This window comes from Oncorhynchus gorbuscha, linkage group LG08, assembly GCF_021184085.1.
Source record: "Oncorhynchus gorbuscha isolate QuinsamMale2020 ecotype Even-year linkage group LG08, OgorEven_v1.0, whole genome shotgun sequence".
NCBI lineage: Eukaryota > Metazoa > Chordata > Actinopteri > Salmoniformes > Salmonidae > Oncorhynchus > Oncorhynchus gorbuscha.
In genome coordinates, this window is record NC_060180.1 from 31,474,219 (window position 1) to 31,497,407 (window position 23,189).

Consider the following 23,189-nt stretch of genomic DNA (forward strand, 5'->3'; position numbering starts at 1 on the left):
GAGGAAATTTGCTTTTGTAAAATACTAATGCAAAGCTGTCTTCAGTAAAAGACACATCGATTACATGTGGTAGGCTGCTCTGTTCTAGGGATGGGCATGAGTACTCAAACCAAGTACTCCTCAGTGCAGATCGTGGGCAGGGGTCAATGTGTGCAAAGTTAAACGTTTAGATCCTCCAATTGACGTCAGTATTCTTTCACTTGCGAGTAAATACTTTTTTTCCCAAGGTTAATTTATGCATTTTGTCCACATTTTTGTAAGAAAAGTGGAGATAATGACTTTAGAAGATATGAAAATATTTGATAAAATATGTGTAAAGTTGACTGGTCTTAATGGATACCGAATGTACCCTTTTAAGCCTGTGAGTCCTCCAAATAAGCCCACCTCTTAAATAATACATTTTATTTAATTTCCAAATGTTCAAAACTGACATTGAACTTTATATAAAATCTCCCTTAAAGTTAAAATAAGCAGCGCTCATAATCGGGGGGGGGTCCAACCGTATCCACAGAGATCACTGTGGACATAGGCTTTTGTTCTTGCCAACCAGTACACACCTGACTCAATTAACAAACTTATCATAGACTTCATTCAAGACCTGATTAGTTGAATCAGGTGTGCTATTGCTTGGTTAGAACGAAAACCTCGACCCACATCGGCCCTCTGTGTATAAGATGCCATGCACAAAGACCATAACACACAACTTTCAATGAAAAGCTGAATCACATTTGCCATACTGCTATTCTTGTTAATTAGTTTAACTTGTCTTCCTAAAGCTTTTATGAAGACTGTTTCAAATCTCCCCCTCTACTGTTGTATTAAAAAAGTACAGGTGGTGGACAAAAAAACGGAATCGCCTGGATTAAAGAAGGGCAAGAGGGGTTGGGTGATATATCGAATTAATTCAAATGTATGTTTTTGCACAATATTCCCAAATGTCTTTATTGCAAGAATTGCAGTTTTGCTCTTTATTTTTTTTGAGGTTTTGTCTGTTTTAATCTCGTATTTTTAGTCTCGTCTCTTTCTCTCCTGTGCACCTCCCCACTTACACGAGATCTGTATATAATGAAAAGATGCACGCTGCATTAGGTTACCATGTACCACTAGCAGCATTTTGGCTAAAGATTGTTATGCTAGCTGTCTAATCTGTGTTTTATAAATGTGCAATAAGCATAAAACACAATTAGTTATAATTATGAGAAATAAAGTAGGCCACTTGTTGGCTAAACTTGAAATATAGAGAGTAGCTGGCCAATCACTAGCATGTGGGCTTTTTATTAATTCCCCAATTTCATCATATCCAATTGGTAGTTAGTCTTGTCCCATCGAACTACCCCGCCAAGCCACACTGCTTCTTGACACAATGCACACTTAACCTGGATGCCAGCCGCACCAATGTCGGAGGAAACACTGTACACCTGGTGACTGTCAGTGTGCATTCGCCCGGCCCGCCACAGGAGTCGGAAGAGCGCGATGGGACAAGGACATCCCGGCTGGCCAAACCCTCCCCTAACCCGGACGACGTTGGGCCAATTGTGCATCACCTCATGGTTCTCCCGGTCGTGGCTGGCTGTGACACAGCCCGGTATCAAACCAGGATCTATAGTAGTAATGCAGCTAGCACTATGATGCAGTGACTTAGACCGCTGCGCCATTCGAGAGACCACTAGCACTAGCAATTATTTGTGAATGTGCATGGTTCTAGTTACATAAAAAAATGGGCATTTTCATAGACTTGAAAGCCAGGTCAGTGGCTATTGCAAAGATAATACAATTATTAGTGGGTATTGTGGTTGTGGAAGGCATATATTTAGCCTAGGTATAACATCAAACTCAATATTTTTTGGTCACATACACTTTTGGCAGATGTTATTGCGGGTGTAGTGAAACTCTTGTGCTTCTAGCTCCTACAGTGCAGTAATGCCTAACAAGTGGTTGTTGTCCTTGATGATCTTTTTGGCCTTCCTGTGACATTGGGTGCTGTAGGTGTCCTGGAGGGCAGGTAGTTTGTCCCCGGTGATGCATTGAGCAGACCGCACCACCCTCTGGTGGGCAGAACGCACCCACCGAGAATGAGAGCCCACCTTGTTAGCTGGTAGGTGGCACTGTGTTGTCCTCAAAGCAGGCGAAAAAGGTGTTTAGCTTATCCGGAAGCAAGACATCGGTGGCTGGTTTTCCCTTTGTAGTCCTTGATTGTCTGTAGACCCTGCCACAAGTCTTGTCTGAGCCGTAGAATTGCCACTCCACAGTCTCTGTACTGACATTTTGCCTGTTTGATTGCCTTGCGGAGGGAATAACTACGCTGTTTGTATTTGGCAATATATCCCAGTCACCTTGCCAAGGTAAAATGCAGTGGTTCACGCTTTCAGTTTTGAGCAAATGCTGCCATCTATCCACGGTTTCTGAACCTCTGGGGGCAGTATTTCATTTTTGGATGAAAACGTTCCCGTTTTAAACCAGATATTTTGTCACGAAAAGATGCTCGACTATGCATATAATTGACAGCTTTGGAAAGAAAACACTGACGTTTCCAAAACTGCAAAGATATTGTCTGAGAGAGCCACAGAACTAATGCTACAGGCGAAACCAAAATGAAATTTCATACAGGAAGTGAGACAGATTTTGAATGCGCTGTGTTCCAATGTCGTCTTATATGGCTGTGAATGCGCAAGGAATGAGCCTACACTTTCTGTCGTTTCCCCAAGGTGTTTGCAGCAATGTGACATATTTGTAGGCACATCATTGGAAAATTGACCATAAGAGACTCCATTTACCAGGTGTCCGCTCGGTGTCCTCCTCCGAAATTATTGCGTAATCTCCAGGTGCGTGCATTTTTCCATTTTGAACAGAGGAGAAACCAAACTGCCACGAGTGATTTATCATCGAATAGATATGTGAAAAACACCTTGAGGATGGATTCTAAACAGCGTTTGCCATGTTTCTGTCAATATTATGGAGTTAATTTGGAAAAAAGTTTGCGTTGTAATGACTGAATTTTCGGGTTTTTTTCTTAGCCAAACGTGATGAACAAAACGGAGCGATTTCTCCTACACAAATAATATTTTGGGAAAAACTCTGAACATTTGCTATCTGAGTCTCCTCATTGAAAACATCTGAAGTTCTTCAAAGGTAAATTATTTTATTTGAAAGCTTTTCTTGTTTTTTTGAAAATGTTGCCTGCTTAATGCTATGCTAGCTATCAATACTCTTACACAAATGCTTGTGTAGCTATGGTTGAAAAGCATTTTTTGAAAATCTGAGATGACAGTGTTGTTAACAAAAGGCTAAGCTTGTGAGCCAATATATTTATTTCATTTACTTTGCGATTTTCATGAATAGTTAACGTTGCGTTATGGTAATGAGCTTGAGGCTATAATTACACTCCCGGATACGGGATTGCTCGTCGCAACAGGTTAATAGTCACACTGGGTACAACATCTCCTATACACTTCCTGATGAACTCGGTCACCATATCCGCGTAGTCGGTGATATTATTTTGAGGCTTTCCGGATCATATCCCATTCCACGTGATCAAAACATTCTTGAAGCATGGATCAGACCAGTGTTGAGTAGTCACTAGCATGGGTACTTAATGTTTCAGTTTCTGTCTAAAGGGAGGTGCAAAATGGACTTGTGATCAGGTTTGCCGAAGGGAGGGTTGGGGAGGCCTTGTAGGCATTTTGAAAAGTTGAGTAGCAGTGGTCCAATATTTTCTCGGAGTGAGTTCTACAGTCAATGTTCTGGTAGGACTTCGGGAGCCCCCGCCCTGAACTGAGAAGCCAATTGGCTGTTCGCACTCAGATGTCCCGAGAGAGCCGTGTTTCCGTTAGACAACATTACAATCCCGGAATTCTCTCTGGAAGGAGATAATCGGCCAGAGCTCGTCAACTGTATTATCCAGAGACTGAACGTTTGCGATTAATGTACTTGGAAGCGGTGGGTGGTGTGCTTTCCTCCTCTCCGAATACCTCTTCTCCGCCAGCAGTATTTTGTGAGCAGCCTCTTGAATCAGTTGAATTGCCCTGAGGGGTATGAACAAAGGATCCAATTCAGGAAAGTCATATTCCTGGTTGGGAATGCTGGTGAGTTACCACTGCTCTGATATCTAAAAGTTATTTCCGGTTGAATGTAATAACACTTTTTCTTGGCTGTTTAATGTAAGAAGTAACACAAACTAAATACTGCGAAGTAGCTTAGGCGCAAGAAGCACTGCTGCCCTGTCTGTCGGCGCCATTAACCCATCCTGACTTAATTCGATTATTGCTGACTGTTTGAAATGCAGTGTATTTGACATTTTAATTTGTTTCAATGCAAACCAGGCTTAATAGGAGCGTACTGGGAACGAGTGATTTATGAGGAAAAATTCAAAATATTTTGTGTATAATATACGCAATAGCCTACAATATGCAAAGTTAGTATTGAACAATATTTATTTATTCCAATTCTGTGTAGTTAGTGATATTTGTGCTGTTGTACCCTTTCACCTGTCTAGGACACAGGTTCCACTAACGGAACCCCCCCCCTCCCCTCCAAAATATTTATTTTTCACACATTAACAAGTCCAATACAGCAAATGAAAGATAAACATCTTGTTAATCTACCCATCGTGTCCGATTTTTGAAAAGTTTTACAGCGAAAACACAACATATTTGTTCGATCACCACCAAATCCAAAAAACACACCCATTTTTCCCAGCCAAAGATAGAGTAACAAAAGCAGAATTGGAGATAAAATTAATCACTAACCTTTGATAATCTTCATCAGATGACACTCATATGACATGTTACACAATACATTTATGTTTTGTTCAATAATATGCATAGTTATATCCACATCTCGGTTTACATTGGCGCCATGTTCAGAAATGCCTCCAAAATATCCCAAGTAATTACAGAGAGCCACGTCATATAACAGAAATACTCATCATAAACTTTGACGAAAGATACACGTTTTACATATAATTAAAGATACACTGGTTGTTAATGCAACCGCTGTGTCAGAAAAAAAAAGTTACGAAAAAAGCATACCATGCAATAATCTGAGATGGCTCTCAGAAGAAAATATATTTTTCCGCCATGTTTGAGTCAACAGAAATACGAAATTACACCATAAATATTCCTTTACCTTTGATCTTTCATCAGAATACAGTGCAAGGAATCCTAGTTCCGCAATAAATTGTTGTTTTGTTCCATAATGTCCATTACTAGTGTCCAATTAGTTTATTTTGCTAGCACGTTTCATTCCACGTTCTACTGACTGTTGACATCTAGTGGAAGGCGTAGGCAGTGCGAACAGATCCAGATCTTATTTTGATGTGAATAGGCGATGAGTTGAAAATCTACCAGCCCCAGAATTTCCAATTCCTTCTTGGAAGTTTGCCAACTTCTGTTATACTCACAGACATAATTCAAACAGTTTTAAAAACTTATTAGCATCTGGGACAGAGTAGGAGGCAGTTCACTATGGGCACGCAATTCATCCAAAGTGAAAATTCTGCCCCCTATCCCTAAAAGGTTCCGCTTACGAGATGCTATTTTTTTGTTGTAAATTTGACATTTAAGAAAATGCATTTAAAAATGTTCCACAGCTGTCTAAATTTAATAATTAAACATCTGATTGGCTTAGAGTAACTACTTGTCTACATAACCAGATTAATTGTTTGAAACATTTAACCAAAGAAAAGGATTATTTGTTTTATTTGAATCTAAAGATGGAAGTGGGCTTAATGGGTATGTGGGCTTAAAAGGTATGCTTGTCCTATTTAATCAAGATATGGCATTTTCATTTTTTTCCCCTTCAAATGTTACATTCTTTACTTTGACATTAGAATATTTTTTGTAGATAATTGTCAAAAAAATCATCCACTTTGGAACACAAAAAATGTGGAAAAAGTCTAGGGATGTCAAGGTTGTCTGAAGGCACTGTATTTAAAATTGCACTTGTTTTCGTAATTGAAATCTTAAAGAAAGGTAATGACAGCAATGGTTTAGGAATGACAAAGATTCTCGCATTATTCTTTACTCTTAACATTATTTAACTGGACTATTTGAACGGTGAAATTATTTCAAATGCCCATTCATACTCTGTATTAGCCTGGTTAAACCAGACTGCACACTCAAAACAAGTGAAAATGGTGAGTGTTCTGTCTGGTTCAACAAGGCTAACTTTTTACATTCAGACTTCATTGTAGTACATTATTAATACCTACTGATTGTGTGTCAGTACTAACTGACTGGCTTTGTGCTGTTCAGGGGAGCCCATGGACTCGCTGTGTGAGGAGGGAGGACTGCACGGCCCTGTTAAAGTCTGTCACTCTGAGGTGGCGAGTCCTGTGGTCACAGCCATTCTGACTGAGGAGGGCGACACCACACCAGCCGAGTTTGAAACAGCTAGAAAAGACCCAGTGTCTGTTCCAGACGGGAAAGGACCAGAAACAACCCCCAAACCGGGTAAGTCTAAAGGCAGGAAATCAAGAGGGCTAGACAGAAGCGAGTTAATTGTGACCCTTCAGTGGAGAATGATCTTCTTTGATTGGTTAAATAAGCTGGAATCTCATGTCAGCTGGATCATTTGCTTGCTTACAATGTGCAAGAATATTGTGTATGTTAGGCTACATCTTCACCCCTCCAGGATCTAGCTCTCATCTAGGTCAACCTCTGCTCCCTGTCCTTTTCATGAAAGATGATTCATCTAGAATAAATTAAGTTCACCATATGGGCAGCAGGTGGGAGCAGTCACCTATGAATATAGTCGTTCTCTGTCCTGATTCTTATGAATGGAACCGACGATTCTGCTGTAAGCCAATTTATCACAAGCTCTCCCTTCAGTTCAATTGCAGGATATCCTGAGACACACCACAGTGATAAATGGTAATGAATGAACAACATTGAGTGAATTAATACATATAAATACTGATCAGGTGAGGGAAGCGCTACGTATAACTGCTCATAATTCAGCTTCTGATGGTCCTTTCTCTCTGGGTATGTCCAAAATGTCTACCCCCTACATATCAAAATATATTTCTCACCCATCTATACACAATACCCCATAATGACAGTGAAAACATGTTTTTAGACATTTGGGCTAATTTGATTTTCTAGGTAAGCCTCGAGCTTTTTCCACACCTGGATTTTGCTACATTTGCCCTATTTATTATTATTTATTTTTCTTCCCCCAAAGTTCTTCAACCTCAAATTGGTTGTTGATCATTGCTAGACTTCCATTTTCAGGTCTTGACAACTCGTGTAGATTTAGGTTTTATGTTATTGCCCCGCTGAAAGTTGACTGCATCTCCCAGTGTCTGGTGAAATGCAGAATGAACTAGGATTTTGCTTGTGCTTAGCTCGATTTGATATATATTTTTTGTCCTGAAAAACTCTTCAGTCCTCAACGATTACAAGCATACATACCCCAAACATGATGAAGCCACTACTATGCTTGAAAATATGGAGAGTGGTACTTAGTAATGTGGTGGTTTGCTTTTGCCCCGAACATAACTTTTTGTCTTGAATACAAAGTGTTAATTGCTTTGCCACATTTTTTACAGTATTACTTTAGTACCTTGTTGCAAACAGGATGCATGTTTTAGAATATTTGTATTCTGTACAGGCTTTCATCCCTTTCCTCTTGTCAATTCTGTAACTATTGTGGAGTAACTACAATGTTGTTGTTCCATCCTCAGTTTTATCCTATCACAGCCATTAAACTCTTAAGTCTTGTAGTCCTTCCTCTCTGGTAACTTGAGTTAGGAAGGACGCCTGTATCTTCGTAGTGACTGGGTGTACCATCCAAAGTTGAATTATTAACTTCACCATGCTCAAACGGATATTCAATGTCTACTTATTTATTTTTACCATCTACCAATAGGTGCCAATAGGTGCCCTTTGCAAGGCACTGGAAAACCTCCCTGGTCTTTGGTCGAATCTGTTTTGAAATTCACTGCTCGACCGAGAGACCTTACAATTATCTGTATGTGTGGGCTGCAGAGATGAGGTAGTCAACATTTTTTAAAACCGGGTGAGTCCATGCAACTTTATTATGTGACTTGTTAAAACCTGTTGACTGTACAGGTTCCCCAAGGGGTACCCCCCGTGCTCAACTGAAACAGTGGCGCACAGAATGCAAAAATATTCTTCAAAATAATTAACCTCCACACATTAACAAGTCCAATAGCTCAAATGAAAGATGAACACTGTGTTCATCTACACAGCGAGCCAGATTTCTAAAATGTTTTACGGGGAAAACATAGCACATATTTATGTCAAACCACCACAAAGACAGATGATATGCAGTCATTTTGTCGAACAAAAGATGCAATCACAAGCGCAGGATTGAAAGAAAAATAATTCACTAACCTTTTGAAAATCTTCCATCAGATGACAGTAATAGGACATGTTACACAGTACATTTGTGTTTAAAAAATAATAATATGCTATTTATATCCATAAATCTCCGTTTACATTGACGCCATGTTCAGAAAATGCAAAAAAATGTCCGGAGAAATTATAGATAGCTCCGTCAGATAACACAAATACACATCATAAACTTTGACTAAATATACATGTTCTGCATATAGTTAGAAAGATACACTGATTCTTAATGCAACCGCTGTGTTACATTTATTTTTAACGTTACAGAAATCGCTCACTAGGCAATAATCTGAGGCGGCGCTCAGACGTAAGCAATATTTCTCCGCTATGTTGGAGTCAACAGAAATACAAAATTACAACATAAATATTCCCTTACCTTTGATGGTCTTTGATCAGAATGTAGTGGAAGGAGTTATACTTACCTAATATATAGTATGGTTTCAGTTGGTGTGTCCTTACAGTAGCATATGCTACGAGTTCCAGCTGAAATGCATCCAAAATGACTTCTGGTCCCGAACAGTTGCGCATCAAAACTACAAAATTACATATTATACGTCGACTAAACTGGTCAAACTAAGTGCAGAATCAAGCTTTAGGATGTTATAAACTGTTCCAAAAGCTCGCTCGAGCCCCCATGTATTTTCTTGTGACACCCACTCTTTCGCCTCCCAAAGGGTCAAAGCTCGCGGGATTTGCACAATTAAACACTCTACTGAATGAGGACATCTAGTGGAAGACATAGAAAGTGTCTCCAGATCCATAGCTGATTGGGCAGGGTGGGGGCGAGGACGTCAAAGTTGCCCCAAGTTTCAGGCTCCCAAAAATAGTTTGAAGCTTTAGAGTGTTTTCTATCCAATAATAATAATTATTATATGCATATATTAGCAATTTTGGACAGATTTTTTTTTCCAGTTCATCCAAAGGGGGCAGTATTCTGCCTAGCCCTAATTAAGCATTACTTCTGAAGCTTATTTAAGCTTGCCATAAAGGGTTTGAATGCTTTAATTTGTAAAATGTTCTAAAAGCTTAAATCCCCTTTCACATTATGGGGTATTGTGTGCGTGTGTGTGTAGGCCAGTGACAAAACATACATTATTTAAAAAAACAAAACAATACTGTACACATACCTTTTAATGGTACTCTATTTTCTTCCACTCTGCATTGTTGGGAAGGGCCCATTAAGTAAATATGGCGTTGTTAGTTTACACCTGTTGTTTATGAAGCATGTGACAAATAACATTTGATTTGAAATGGCATCCTATTCCCTATGTAGTACACTACTTTTGACCAGGGGCCATAGCTCTGGTCAAAAGAAGTGCACTTTATAGGGAATAGGTTGCCATTTGGGACAAATTGTTCATATAAGCCCTTGGCTACACCGTGAACCAGGAAAGCCTGGTAGGGTACTATAAACATAAACACTGATATACGCACAGACGGGGCAGATCTGCTTACCACACCTCTATGTAACAGATACAGTAGAGATGAAGACTTATGTCATGTTCCCCTCCACCTCTCAGAAAAAGCCCCACTGAAAGTCATGTCGGCGGGGCTGGTTGTGAAATGGCTCCCTTAGTGCACTACTTTTGACCAAGGCCCATAGAGCACTACTTTCTACTTTCCCTATTGTCATGACGTTGGCCTGGAGTTAGGTTTGAACTATATTCTGGTAATCCGACCAATTGAACATATGCGGTGGCACTTAATGAATATGATGTCAGTTCGGTTGTCATGTGAGACATTCTCATCAATGATAAGAATGACAAAACTCTACAGTGGAAAGTCTACACATCAGAGTTATCGGCTTCACATGGAATTGTTGTTCAATTTAAATGTTTGAATATGAAAATATTCGTGATGGGATGAAATGTGATTTTAGCTTCTAAAATGTGAGATTTGGGTTTTCATAAGGTTAGGGCCCTGCTCAATCAGTGGCCCGCCCCTGTGAAGGAACATGGGCTATAAAACTTTTCAAGCACGCCCTCCTCTCCCTTCCTATATAAAGCCTTGACGACAATATAACTTCCTGTTCCGAGGATGTGAGGATGACGGTCCGATGTCAGAATGGTTCAGATAATAACTACAGAACGAAGCCAACATCAGCATGAGCTTGGGTTGCGAATGGTATAAACTTTGAACTCTTATTCACTGCAGAAGTGATACCTCCTAGTGGTTGAGTTAGCAACAGCCGCTGCAAACGCAGGTTAGGAAGGAACAGACAGAGTATCCCATCTACCACATAACTAAGTTACTACAACGTATCCAATTGACCACCAGAGACATTCTTCAAAGGACTCGGTTAGGCAACACGGCCTTCAATCTACCACCAACCTTCCGAAGCGCAGCTCAGAGTAAATATTTATTGCATTTTCCTTTTCCAAATGGGCGGTAATTTAGAATACATATGATACTGTATTTAAGATGGCACAGCTTCGCCCTTTGTTCCTCAGTCTTCCCGCTCTTTCACTCAAACCCAGCCCCTTTTCTTTTGTGTAACAAGCTGTCATATCTGTACCGCCCGCTAGGGACGTTACCCTTTATGACGTAATTTGTAATCAAGTTATGATTTAATTGTGTAATTCTGTGTGATTTAGTTAGGTATTTTAGTAAATAAATAATTAAACCGTATTGCTGATTCAACTTGTTAGCCAGGGTTCGTGAAGATATCTGAAAGTTGTAAATTATTGGTTGAGACTGAAATAAGGTGACAATTAATATTGACGGCTATTGATGTAAAATATTACTAGGTCTTTAAGAGTTTATTCGGAAGATAACAGCTCCATAAATATTATTTTGTGGTGCCCCGACTCTCTAGTTAATTACATTTACACGATTAGCTCAATCAGGTGATATTAATTACGGCGAAATGATTTTATAGAATAGCATGTCATATCACTTAATCCAGCATGGCCAAAGACACAACACTAGAAAGGGAATAGGGTGCAATTTGGGGTGCACCCCCATGTCTTCTCCACCTTGTGCCGCTGGCCCACCTCTCTGAAATGTTTTGAGTTAGGCTAGATGGAGAGAGGTGCAGAAGTGTGTGGGAGGGATGGTAAAGCTGTAATTATTTCTAACATGGCTCCCTAAAGTTAGGGGTTGCCACTGTAGGCCTACCTAACTTTTTGTGTGTTAGTGAGTCAGTTCATTCCTGTCTTTATAAAATGGTTAACTGCTACATTTTAGTTTATATATACAGTGCATTCAGAAAGTATTAAGACCCATTGACTTTTTCCACATTTTGTTATCATACATTATTCTAAAATGGATTTTGTTCCCCTCAATCTACACACAATACCCCATAATGACAAAAAACAGGTTTTTAGAAATGTTTGCAAATGTATTTAAAGAATAGACTGTAATATTACATTTACATAAGTATTCAGTGCCTTTACTGAGTACTTTATTGGAGCACCTTTGGCAGTGATTAGTCTTCTTGGGTATGACACTACAAGCTTGGTACACCTGTATTTGGGAAGTTTCTCCCATTCTAATCTGCAGATCCTCTCAAGCTCTGTCTGGTTGTATGAGGAGCGTTGCACAACTATTTTCAGGTCTCTAGATATGTTCGATTGGGTTCAAGTCTGGGCACTGGCTGGGCCACTCAAGGACATTCGGAGACTTGTCCTGAATGCCCTGGAGCAGGTTTTCATCAAGGTCCTCTGTACTTTGCCCTGTTCATTTCCCCCTCGATCCTAACTTGTCTCCCTGTTGCTGAAAAACATCATCCCCACAGCACGATGCTGCCACCACCATGCTTCACTGTAGGGATGGTGCCAGTTTCCTCCAGATGTGATGCTTGAAAATCAGGCCAAAGAGTTCAATCTTGGCTTCATCAGACAAGAGAATCTTGTTTCTCATATGGTCAGAGTCTTAAGGTGCCTTTTGACAAACTCCAAGTGGGCTGTCATGTGCCTTTGGCCAGACGGAACCCACTCCTCAGTAAATCTACCATAAAGGCCTGATTGGTGGAGTGCTGCAGAGATGGTTGTCCTTCTGGAAGGTTCTCCCATCTCCACAGAGGAACTCTGGAGCTCTGTCAGATTGACCACCCTTCTCCCCGATTTGTTCAGTTTGGCCAGGCGGCCAGCTCTTGGAAGAGTCTTGGTGGTTACAAACTTCCATTTAAGAATGATGGAGGCCACTGTGTTCTTGGGGACCTTCAAGGCTGCAGAAATGTGTTGGTACCCTTCCCCAGATCTGTGCCTCGACACAATCCTGTCTGTGCTCTGCAGACAATGGCTTTGTTTTTGCTTCGGCATGCACTGTCAACTGTGAGACCTTATATGGACAGGTGTGTGCCTTTCCAAATCATGTCCAATCAATACATTTTACCACAGGTGGACTCCAATCAAGTTGTTGAAACATCTCAAGCATGATCCATGGAAACAGGATGCACCTGAGCTCAATTTTGAGTCTCATAGCAAAGGGCCTGAATACTTATGTAAATGTTAATATATATGTTATGTTTTATATGTTATGTTATGTTCCAACATTTCTATACCTGTTTTTGCTTTGTCGTTATGGGGTATTATGTGCAGATTGAGATTTGTATCTATTTAACCCATTTTAGTGTAAGGCTGTAACGTAACACAACGTTTAAAAAGTCAAGGCGTCTGAATGCACTGGGTGTGTGCGGGAGGTGGAGGTGACTTAAAACATTTTATTTATTTTTTATATATATTTGTTTAAAATTCTGATTCCCATTAGCTTTTGCGGAAGCAGCATCTACTCTTTCTGGGGTCCACAAAGGTAACAACATGCTGATAGACATGGAGAGTCAAAAATAATAATATTTTTTTATTTTTGTAGTGCGTTTGTGTCCCTGCCGGTCCATTAGTTGTTAAATCCGTTTTGTAGGTAATTTTGCCGATTTGCTTGAGTAATTGGAGATGGGAGTAACATGCAATCATGACTCTGTATAGAACTGTACGTTGCCATTAATTTGTTTTGGATTTGCAAGATGGTGCCAACAGAGGGTCGCCTCACTTCTAGTCCATGAGAAACTATGCAGTATTTTGTAATTTTATGTATTTATTTAATTGTTAGCTCAGAGAACCTTTAAGTGTTATCACATACAGCCGGGAAGAACTCTTGGATATCAGAGCGACGTCAACTTACCCACATTATGGCCAGGAATACGACTTTCCTGAAGCGGATCCTTTGTTTGCACAACCACCCAGGGCATTTGATCGAATTCCAGAGGCCGACCCAAAACAATGTTGCCGCAGAAGAGGTAGATGGGGCGGCCTTATGGTCAGGCTTCGAAGGCATGCCCACCGCTTCTGAGTATATTACTTGCCAATGTCCAGTCTCTAGACAACAAGGTAGAAGAAATTGGGGCAAGGGTTTCTTTCCAGAGCGCAATCAGAGATTGTAACAGTCTGTTTCATAATTAATGACTCATGGTGTAAACTTAACAACCTACAGGAACTCAACTCCTTTTGTTCACCTGACCTCAATAAAATGCAGACTATATTATCTCCCAAGACTATTCTTGTCGGTTATTGTCACCGCTGTGTATATCCCCCCCCCTCCCTCTCAAGCCAATACCACATTGTCCCTCAATGAACTTCACTGGACTTTATGCAAACTGGAAACCCATATCCTGAGGCTGCATTTATTGTAGCTGGGGATTTTAACATAGGAAATTTGTTAGCATATTTAAAAAAAAATATTTCACTTTTATTTAACCAGGTAGGCCAGTTGAGAACAAGTTCTCATTTACAACTGCGACCTGGCCAAGATAAAGCATAGCAGTGTGAACAGACAACACAGTTACACATGGAGTAAACAATTAACAAGTCAATAACACAGTAGAAAGAAAGAAAGTCTATATACATTGTTTGCAAAAGGCATGAGGAGGTAGGCGAATAATTACAATTTTGCAGATTAACACTGGAGTGATAAATGATCAGATGGTCATGTGCAGGTAGAGATACTGGTGTGCAAAAGAGCAGAAAAGTAAATAAATAAAAACAGTATGGGGATGAGGTAGGTAAATTGGGTGGGCTATTTACCGATAGACTATGTACAGCTGCAGCGATCGGTTAGCTTATTCAATATATTGATTGTAGCAGTTGTGCGGGTAATACACTCAATCACTGCTACTCTAACTTCCGTGATGCATACTAGGCCCTGCCCCTCTCCTCCTGTCCTATAGGCAGAAACTCAAACAGGATGTACCCGTGATAAGAACTATTCAACGCTGGTCTGACCAATCTGAATCCACACTTCAATGTTTTTTTCTGATCATGCTGACTGAGAAATGTTATGGGTAGCCTCGGAGAATAATATTGATGTATATGCAGATTCTGTGAGTTTATAAGAAAGTGCATTGGAGATGTTGTACCCACTGTGACTATTAAAACCTACCCTAATCAGAAACTGTGGATAGATTGTGGCATTATCGCCAAACTGAAACCACTGCATTTAACCATGGACAGATGACTGGGAATATGGCTGAACACAAACAGTGTCGTTATTCCCTCCAAGGCAAGCGAAATGTCTGTATAGGGACAAAGTGGAGTCGCAATTCAACGGCTCAGACACGACATGTGGCAGGGTCTACATGCAATCACTGACTACAAAAAACATATGCCACATCACGGACAGTCTTTTTCCAGACAAACTAAACACCGTTGCACACTACCAAGGACTGCGGGCTCTCCTTCTCTGTGGCCGTCGTGAGTAAGACATTTAAACGTGTTAACCCTCACAAGGCTGCCGGCCCATAGGGCATCCCAAGCAGTGTCCTCAGAGCATGCGCAGACCAGCTGGCTGGTGTGTTTATGGACATATTCAATCTCTCCCTATCCCAGTGCCCACATGCTTCAAGATGGCCACCATTGTACCTGTACCCAAGAAGGCCAAGGTAACTGAACTAAATTACTATTGCCCTATAGCACTCACGCTGTCATGAAGTGATGTGCTTTGAGAGACTAGTCAAGGATCCATACACCTCCACCCTAGACCCACTTCATTTTGCATACTACCCCAATAGGTCCACAGACGATGCAATCTCCTGCACACTGCCCTATTCCATCTGGACAAGAGGAATACCTATGTGAGAATGCTGTTTGTTGACAGCCCAGCATTCAACACCGTAGTACCATCCAAGCTCATTAAACTTGAGGCCCTGGGTCTCAACCACATCCTGTGCAATTGGGTCCTGGACTTCCCGATGGGCCGCCCCCAGGTGGTGAAGGTAGGAAACATCACCCCTTCGCTGATCCTCAACACTGGGGCCTTACAAGGGTGCATGCTCAGTCCTCTCCTGTTCTCCCTGTTTACCCATGACTGCGTGGCCATGCACACTTCCAACTCAATCAAGTTTGCAGACGAGATGGCCTACAGGGAGGAGGTGAGGGCCCTTGGCGTGTGGTGTCAGGAAAACAATGTTCCTCAGTGTCCACATCACGGACAAACTGAATGGTCCATCCACACAGACCGTGTGATGAAGAAGGCGCAATAGTGCCTCTTCAACCTCAGGAGGCTGAAGAAATTTGGCTTGTCATCTTAAGGACTTTACAGGTGCAAAATTGAGTGCATTGTGTCAGGCTGTATCACTGCCTGGTACGGCAACTGTACTACCCACAACCGCAGGGCTCTCCAGAGAGTGGTGTGGTCTGCACAACACATCATTGGGGGCAAACTACCTGCCCTCCAGGACACCTACAACACCCAATGTCACAGGAAGGCCTAAAAGATTCGCTACCATCCAGAAGGCGAGGTCCGTACAGGTGCATCGAAGCTGGGACCGAGAGACTGAAAAACAGCTATCAACCCCATCACACTGTTCAATAGCCATCACTAGCCGGCTTCCACCTGGTTACGCAACCCTGCACCTTAGAGGATTCTGCCCTGTATACATCGACATGGAATCACTGGCCACTTTTAAATAATGGAACACTAGTCACTTTAATAATGTTTACGTACTGCTTTACTCATCTCATATGTATATACTGTATTCTAATTTACTGTGTTTTTTAGTCAATGCCACTCCGACATTGCTCGAAAATATTTCTTAATTGCTTTCTTTTACTTTTAGATTTGTGTGTACTGTTAATTGTTTTTAGATACTACTGCACTGTTGGAGCTAGGATAACAAGCATTTCGTTACACTTGCAATAACATCTGCTAAATGTGTGTATATGACCAATACAATTTATATTTGAGACTAACTATCTCCTTATTCAGTGAGTTCACTGGCTTTGGGTGCTGACATGGAGAGTGTACCATGCCCTGAAGGACACCGCACTGTACATATCTGATGTTATAGAAGCTTCCATTGAAGAACACTGGGTTGTATTGGATAAATAACTCCAACCATGGGATGGCAGGTGACGTAAAGACATAGCAAGTAATTTTTTTTCAATAGCAATTTATGATCAGGTTGTGACGGTAAGGACAGGTTGTTAAACTCCCAGTACTCTCTCTGCTGCCTTACGCCCCTGCCATAAATATACATGCCAACACCGCTGCAAGGCTAGAGGCTAGCACAGAGGGATGACGCAGCAACAAAACGACCTCTTCTACTGGGAAACATTAAATCGTGTGTGGGTGGTACGAGAGCAAATCAGTCTCAGTTTTCCTGTGCTTGTATTACTAGGCTACTAGGCTACTTAATGAAAAGTGTTTGTGTGGCTGAGGGGGCAGGGAGAGTGCTATAGATTTGATGAAGTGTTAACTGCTGGAGTGGGAGACTCGGTCTTCCACATCTGTCATTTTCTTTACAAAGGCTGCATGCTCTGTCCTCGAGTACCTCTTTGTGTGTGTGACTGAGAAATGCCTATCTGTGTGTGTGTGTGTGTCTGCTAAAGAGAAGGTCTAGCGACATTGTCTGTGTCATGTGACAGAGGTAATGTGACAGAGGTAAAGTATGGTTGAAGTCAGAAGTTTACATACACCTTAGCCAACTACATTTAATCCTAGTAAAAATTCCCTGTCAGTCAGGATCACCATTTTATTTTAAGACTGTAAATTGTCAGAATAATAGAGAATGATTTATTTCAGCTTTTATTTCTTTCATCACATTCCCAGTGAGTAGGAAGCTTACATACTAATTGAGTGTATTTGGTAGCATTGCCTTTAAATTGTTTAACTTAGGTCAAGCATTTCGGGGAACCTTCCACAAGCTTCCCACAATAAGTTGGGTGAATTTTGACCCATTCCTCCTGACAGAGCTGGTGTAACTGAGTCAGGTTTGTTGGCCTCCTTGCTCGCACACACCTTTTCAGTTCTGCCACAAATTTTCTACGGGAGTGAGGTCGGGGCTTTGTGGTGGCCACTCCAATACCTTGACTTTGTTGTCCTTAAGCCATTTTGCCACAACTTTGGAAGTATGCTTGGGATCATTGTCCATTTGGAAGACCCATTTGCGACCCAACTTTAACTTCTTTGGGGTAGGGGGCAGTATTGGGAATTTTGGATGAAAAGTGTGCCCAAACTAAGCTGCCTGCTACTCAGCCATAAAAGATAGAATATGCATATAATTAATAGAAAACACTCTGACGTCTCAAACAGTTTGAATGATGTCTGTGAGTGGCAGGCAAAAACCTGAAAAAATCCAACCAGGAAGTGGGAAATCTGAGGTTTGTAGTTTCTCAACTCAGCCCCAAACCAATATCCCACTGTATTTGATATGTTGCACTTCCCACGGCTTCCACTAGATGTCAACAGTGTTCAGAAACTGGTTTGAGGGTTCTACTATAAAGGAGGGGTAGCCTAGTGGTTAGAACATTGGACTAGTAACCGAAAGGTTGCAAGTTCAAATCCCCGAGCTGACAAGGTACAAATCTGCCCCTATTATTATTATTATGAATAGGCAGTTAACCCACTGTTCCTAGGCCGTCATTGAAAAGAAGAATTTGTTGTTAACTGACTTGCCTAGTTAAATAAAGATAAAATAAAATAAGAGCTCTGAGTGAGTGGTGTGGCAGAGTGCCACTGCCTCAGTCGCACGCTCAGCTACGTTCCACTTCATTTCTGAAAACAAAGGAATTGTCCGGTTGGAGTATTATTAAAGATTTATGTTAGGATGGTTTTTAAAGATTGATTCTAAACATCGTTTGACATGTTGCTACGAACTGTAACAAACTTTTAAAAACTTTTCCTCTGCTCCTAGTGAAAGCTCGTCATGAATGTGGATTACTGGACTGAACGCGCAAACTAAATGAGCTATTTTGACATGAATTATGGACATTATCAAACAAACATTTATTGTGGAACTGGGATTACTCGTAGTGCATTCTGATGAAGATCATCTAAGGTAAGTGAATATTTATAATGCTATTCTGACATCTGACTCCAACATGGCGGATATCTGTTTTGCTTGATTTGGGCTCTGAGCGCTGTACTTTATTTTTGCTTGATAATTGCTTTTTCGGTAAAGTTCTTTTGAAGTCTGACACAGCGGTTGCATCTATAATTCCGTGCATATTACTTGTATTTTCATCAACATTTTATGAGCATGTCTGTAAATTGATGTGGCTCTCTGCAAAATCACTGGATGTTTTGGAACTACTGAACGTAACGCGCCAATGTAAACTCTGATTTTTGGATATAAGTATGTACTTTACCGAACAAAACATGTATTATGTAACATGAAGTCCTATGAGTGTCATCTGATGAAGATCATCAAAGGTTAGTGATTTGATTTGATCTATATTTCTGCTTTTTGTGACTCCTTTCTTTGGTTGGAAAATGGCTGAATGCTTTCTGTGACTAGTTGCTGACCGACCATAATGATATGTTTTGCTTTCGCCGAAAAGCGTTTTCAAATCGGACACTATGGTTGGATTAACTTCTTGACGCTACCCATCCCTTAAGCGGGATAATTGGCATCAGCAACCGCTGAATAGCATAGCGCCACAGTCAAATAATATTACTAAAAATATTTATATTCATGATATCACAAGTGCAATATTGTAAAACACAGTTTAGCCTTCTGTTTATCCACCTGTCTCAGATTTTGAAATTATGCTTTACAGCGAAAGCAATCCAAGCGTTTGTAAGTTTATTGATCGCATGACAAAACATTAAGTACACTTCGCATCAGGTAGCTTGGTCACAAATCAGAAAAGCAATCAAAAAAATAATTTATCTTTGTAAATGTTTTAGGATGTTTTCACTCACGAGACTTCCAGTTACACAACAAATGTTCTTTTTGTTCCATAAAGATTATTTTTATATCCAAAATACCTCAGTTTGTTTGGCGCGTTAAGCCTGGTGTTCAACCTTCCCAAGTTCTCTCACGTCACCCCGCTCCTCCGCTCTCTCCAGTTGTTTGGCGGCTCTGAATGGGCGTTATGTTCAGAAATCCACAGGAAAGAGTGGTCACGACAGCGCAGACAATTCCAAATAGTTTCCATTATGTCCACAGAAACATGTCAAACGTTTTTATAATATTATATAATCGATAATATGTCAACGACAAATGTCTTTCACAGTAGGAGAGGGAAAAGCAATACCTATCCAAACTCTGTTGTGCGAGCAAAACTCATGTGACCACTTGACGCGATGTTATCGTTCTGGCTCATTTTTCAAAATAAAAGCCTGAAAAATGTCTGAAGACTGACACCTTGAGGAAGCGATAGGAAAAGGAATTTGGTTGATATCCCTTTAAATGGAGCAATGGGAGGTTATGGAACATAAGAGTTTTCAAAATAGAAGCCACTTCTTGGTTTGATTTTTCTCAGGGTTTCGCCTGCAATATCAGTTCTGTTATACTCCCAGACAATATTTTGACAGTTTTTGGAAACTTTTTAGAGTTTTCTATCCTAATCTGTCGATTTTATATGTATATTCTAGCATCTGGTCCTGAGAAATAGGCCGTTTTTACTTTGAACGTTATTTTTCCAAACATAAAAATATTGCCCCCCAGCTTCAAGAGGTTAGCAAGAATTTTATCTTTAAAATGGTGTAAAATACCTCTGAGGAATTTTAATTATTGTATTTCTGTTTTGAATTTGGCGCCCTGCATTTTCACTGGCTGTTGAGGTGGGACGCTAGCCTACCTAGAGGTTAACTTACTGACTAAAGTCTTGATGTTGCTTCAGTATATGGACATCATTTTCCTGTCTCATGATGCCATCTATTTTGTGAAGTGCACCAGTCCCTCCTGCAGCAAAGCACCCCCACAACATGATTCTGCCACCCCCGTGCTTCACGGTTAGGATGGTGTTCTTCGGCTTGCAAGCCTCCCCCTTTATCCTCCAAACATAACGATGGTCATTATGGCCTAACAGTTCCATTTTTGTTTCATCAGACCAGAGTACATTTCTCTAAAAACTACGATCTTTGTCCCCATGTGCAGTTGCAAACCGTAGTCTGGCTTTTTATGGCGGTTTTGGAGCAGTGGCTTCTTCCTTGCTGAGCGGCCTTTCAGGTTTTACTGTTGATATAGCTACTTTTGTACCTGTTTCCTCCAGCATCTTCACAGGGTCCTTTGCTGTTGTTCTGGGATTGATTTGCACTTTTCTCACCAAAGTACATTCATCTCTAGGAGAGACCTTCCTAAGAGGTATAATGGCTGTGTGGTCCCATGGTGTTTACTTGCTTACTCTTGTTTGTACAGATAAAATGTTACCTTCAGGCTTTGGAAATGGCTCCCAAGGATAAACCAGGCTTGTGGTCTACAATTTTTATTTTTTGGTGGGGGTTTTGCCATGATGTCAAGCAAAGAGGCTCTGAGTTTTTGAAGGTAGGCTTTGAAATACATCCACAGGTACACCTCCAATTGACTCAAATGATGTCAATTAGCCTCAGAAGCTTCTAAAGCCATGACATAATTTTCCAAGCTGTTTAAAGGCACAGTCAACTTAGTGTTTGTAAATTTCTGACCCACTGGAATTGTGATAGTGAATTATAAGTGACATAATCTGTAAACAATTGTTGGAAAAATGACTTGTCATGCACAAAGTTGATGTCGTAACCGACTTGCCAAAACTATAGTTTAACAAGAAATTTGTTGAGTGGTTGAAAAACGAGTTTTAATGACGCCAACCCCCAAACTTCTGACTTCAACTATAGGCCCTTGAAATGTAAGTGCTTAAGTCTTTGTGTTTAACTTGCCAATGTCTGTATGAACCCTGTATTGGCTTCTTATTCGGCTCGCAAATGAAAGATAAAATCACTAGATATTGAAATTATGCACGCGTCATTTTCTTTCCTGTCAGATTTTGTCCCAGGCTGGTATTTTTTTCATTTGGACCAGTAGCTTTCAGTTGGCTCTGGCCCGGTGTGCCACTGGCAAATTTACCTGCATGTCATGCCCTGCGGTGCACTTAGGGCCTATATGTCTACCTCGTTGTGTAGCCGTTAGCGATGCTAATGATGGCCTTTTTAGTTTTCGGGTAGATAAAGGCAATTGAAAAGTAGCTTCAAAGTTGCCTTTGCCTACCTGGTAGAATCATGTGTATTTGCAGCAATCCAGTGGCCATTCATTTTCAAAACAATCACAAGTTCGGGCAGATACACCAGCCAAACACAACTGTTTGGCTGGTGAGCACCTGAATAAAGGGTAACCTGGTGGGGGAATTTTTTATTTATTTTTTTAATTGGGGGAAATCAGTCCTCCAAGTAGTTCTTTTCAGATTCTCCCCTCTAGAGGATTTTGCCGAAAAGAAAACCATGGTTATTTGAAATCTGTAACAAATAGATTTAGTACTTTTTGAATTCTCTTTTCTTTGCTGTTACAGTAAATCTATCCAAATCAATGTAAGAACACAACGGCTTGCACATTTTAAAAGATGCCTAGTCATTATTAGCCTGATTCTGTAGGGAATGCAAGCACATTATGGGACACAGGCCAAGGCCTGGATTCACAAAACCTTGTTAACACTAGAACTGCTGGGCCTCAATGGACTATCTAAAAAATAATAATTTAGCTGGTTTTATGAAGGCATTGGTAAACATTAGAATATGATTTGTATTTTATTTCAAATAACACAATAGCATTTTCATTAGTTTCTTTTGGTTAACAAAATCGATGCAATAACACAATGCTAAAATTCAGGTGTTCGATAAAAAAAATGTCATGGAGTGCCTTTGTTACAACTGTGAAACAAAGCATATGTGTTGAAACATGGTAACAGCTTATTTTTATAAGCCTAATATAAAAAAAAAAAAATACACCAACCACTATGACACATCGTCAAAAGACGAGCGGTCAAATTATAAAAAGAAAAGTATCATAAACATAAGCACCAAGTGGCCTTGATAAATAGTGAAACTGCACAAAAGCAATAAGGGTATTATAATGAATATAAGTGTTGATATGACAGCAGTCAGTCAATTATTGTCACTCGTGCTTGTGTTCATCGTCATGCAATGGTATCAGTTGGATTTCCTTTAGCTGTTATCCCTTGTCCTAACAGTTGACAAAACGTTCAGAACTTTCACTTGCTTTACGCACTACATACCTTTTTTGTTTGTTGTGTGCTTAATAGTTTCCGGTTTTCTTTGTCCCTGTGGCTTGTCATTCTTCAACACCGTTGCTGTGCAGGTGCCTTACTTTGGACAGAGGGAGGGAGCTCCCGTCTCACTTTGTTCATGATTCCGGTCAGACTTGTTTTCTTTGCAAGCAACTTGTTCGCCAATGACAGTGACTTGAAGAAATTGTCCATGGTGACATTGCTCCCCTTGCCAACATAAGGTTCCACAAGCCTCATCACGTCATTCTCAGATACTCGCACCTGCTGCCTGATGTGGATATTGAGAGCCTTTAAAAATATGCACGCTCTTGCTGTGAAGCCTACTCCAAGTAGGATGGAGTACTCCAAGTAGAACAGAGTAGACTGATAAGATTGCTTTGATTCA

At 40.6% G+C, this 23,189-nt stretch overlaps 1 protein-coding gene across 4 annotated transcripts in view; it reads left to right on the plus strand.

Moving 5' to 3' along the window:
* The window catches only part of LOC124041499 (arginyl-tRNA--protein transferase 1), a 190,815-nt gene that overhangs the window by 18,260 nt on the left and 149,366 nt on the right, over nucleotides 1-23,189 (plus strand). For all 4 annotated transcript variants that reach the window (XM_046359163.1, XM_046359165.1, XM_046359166.1 and 1 more), the window contains exon 5: nucleotides 6,252-6,449. In XM_046359163.1, the coding sequence (XP_046215119.1) occupies nucleotides 6,252-6,449 (198 nt within the window). The remainder of the gene's footprint in view (nucleotides 1-6,251; nucleotides 6,450-23,189) is intronic.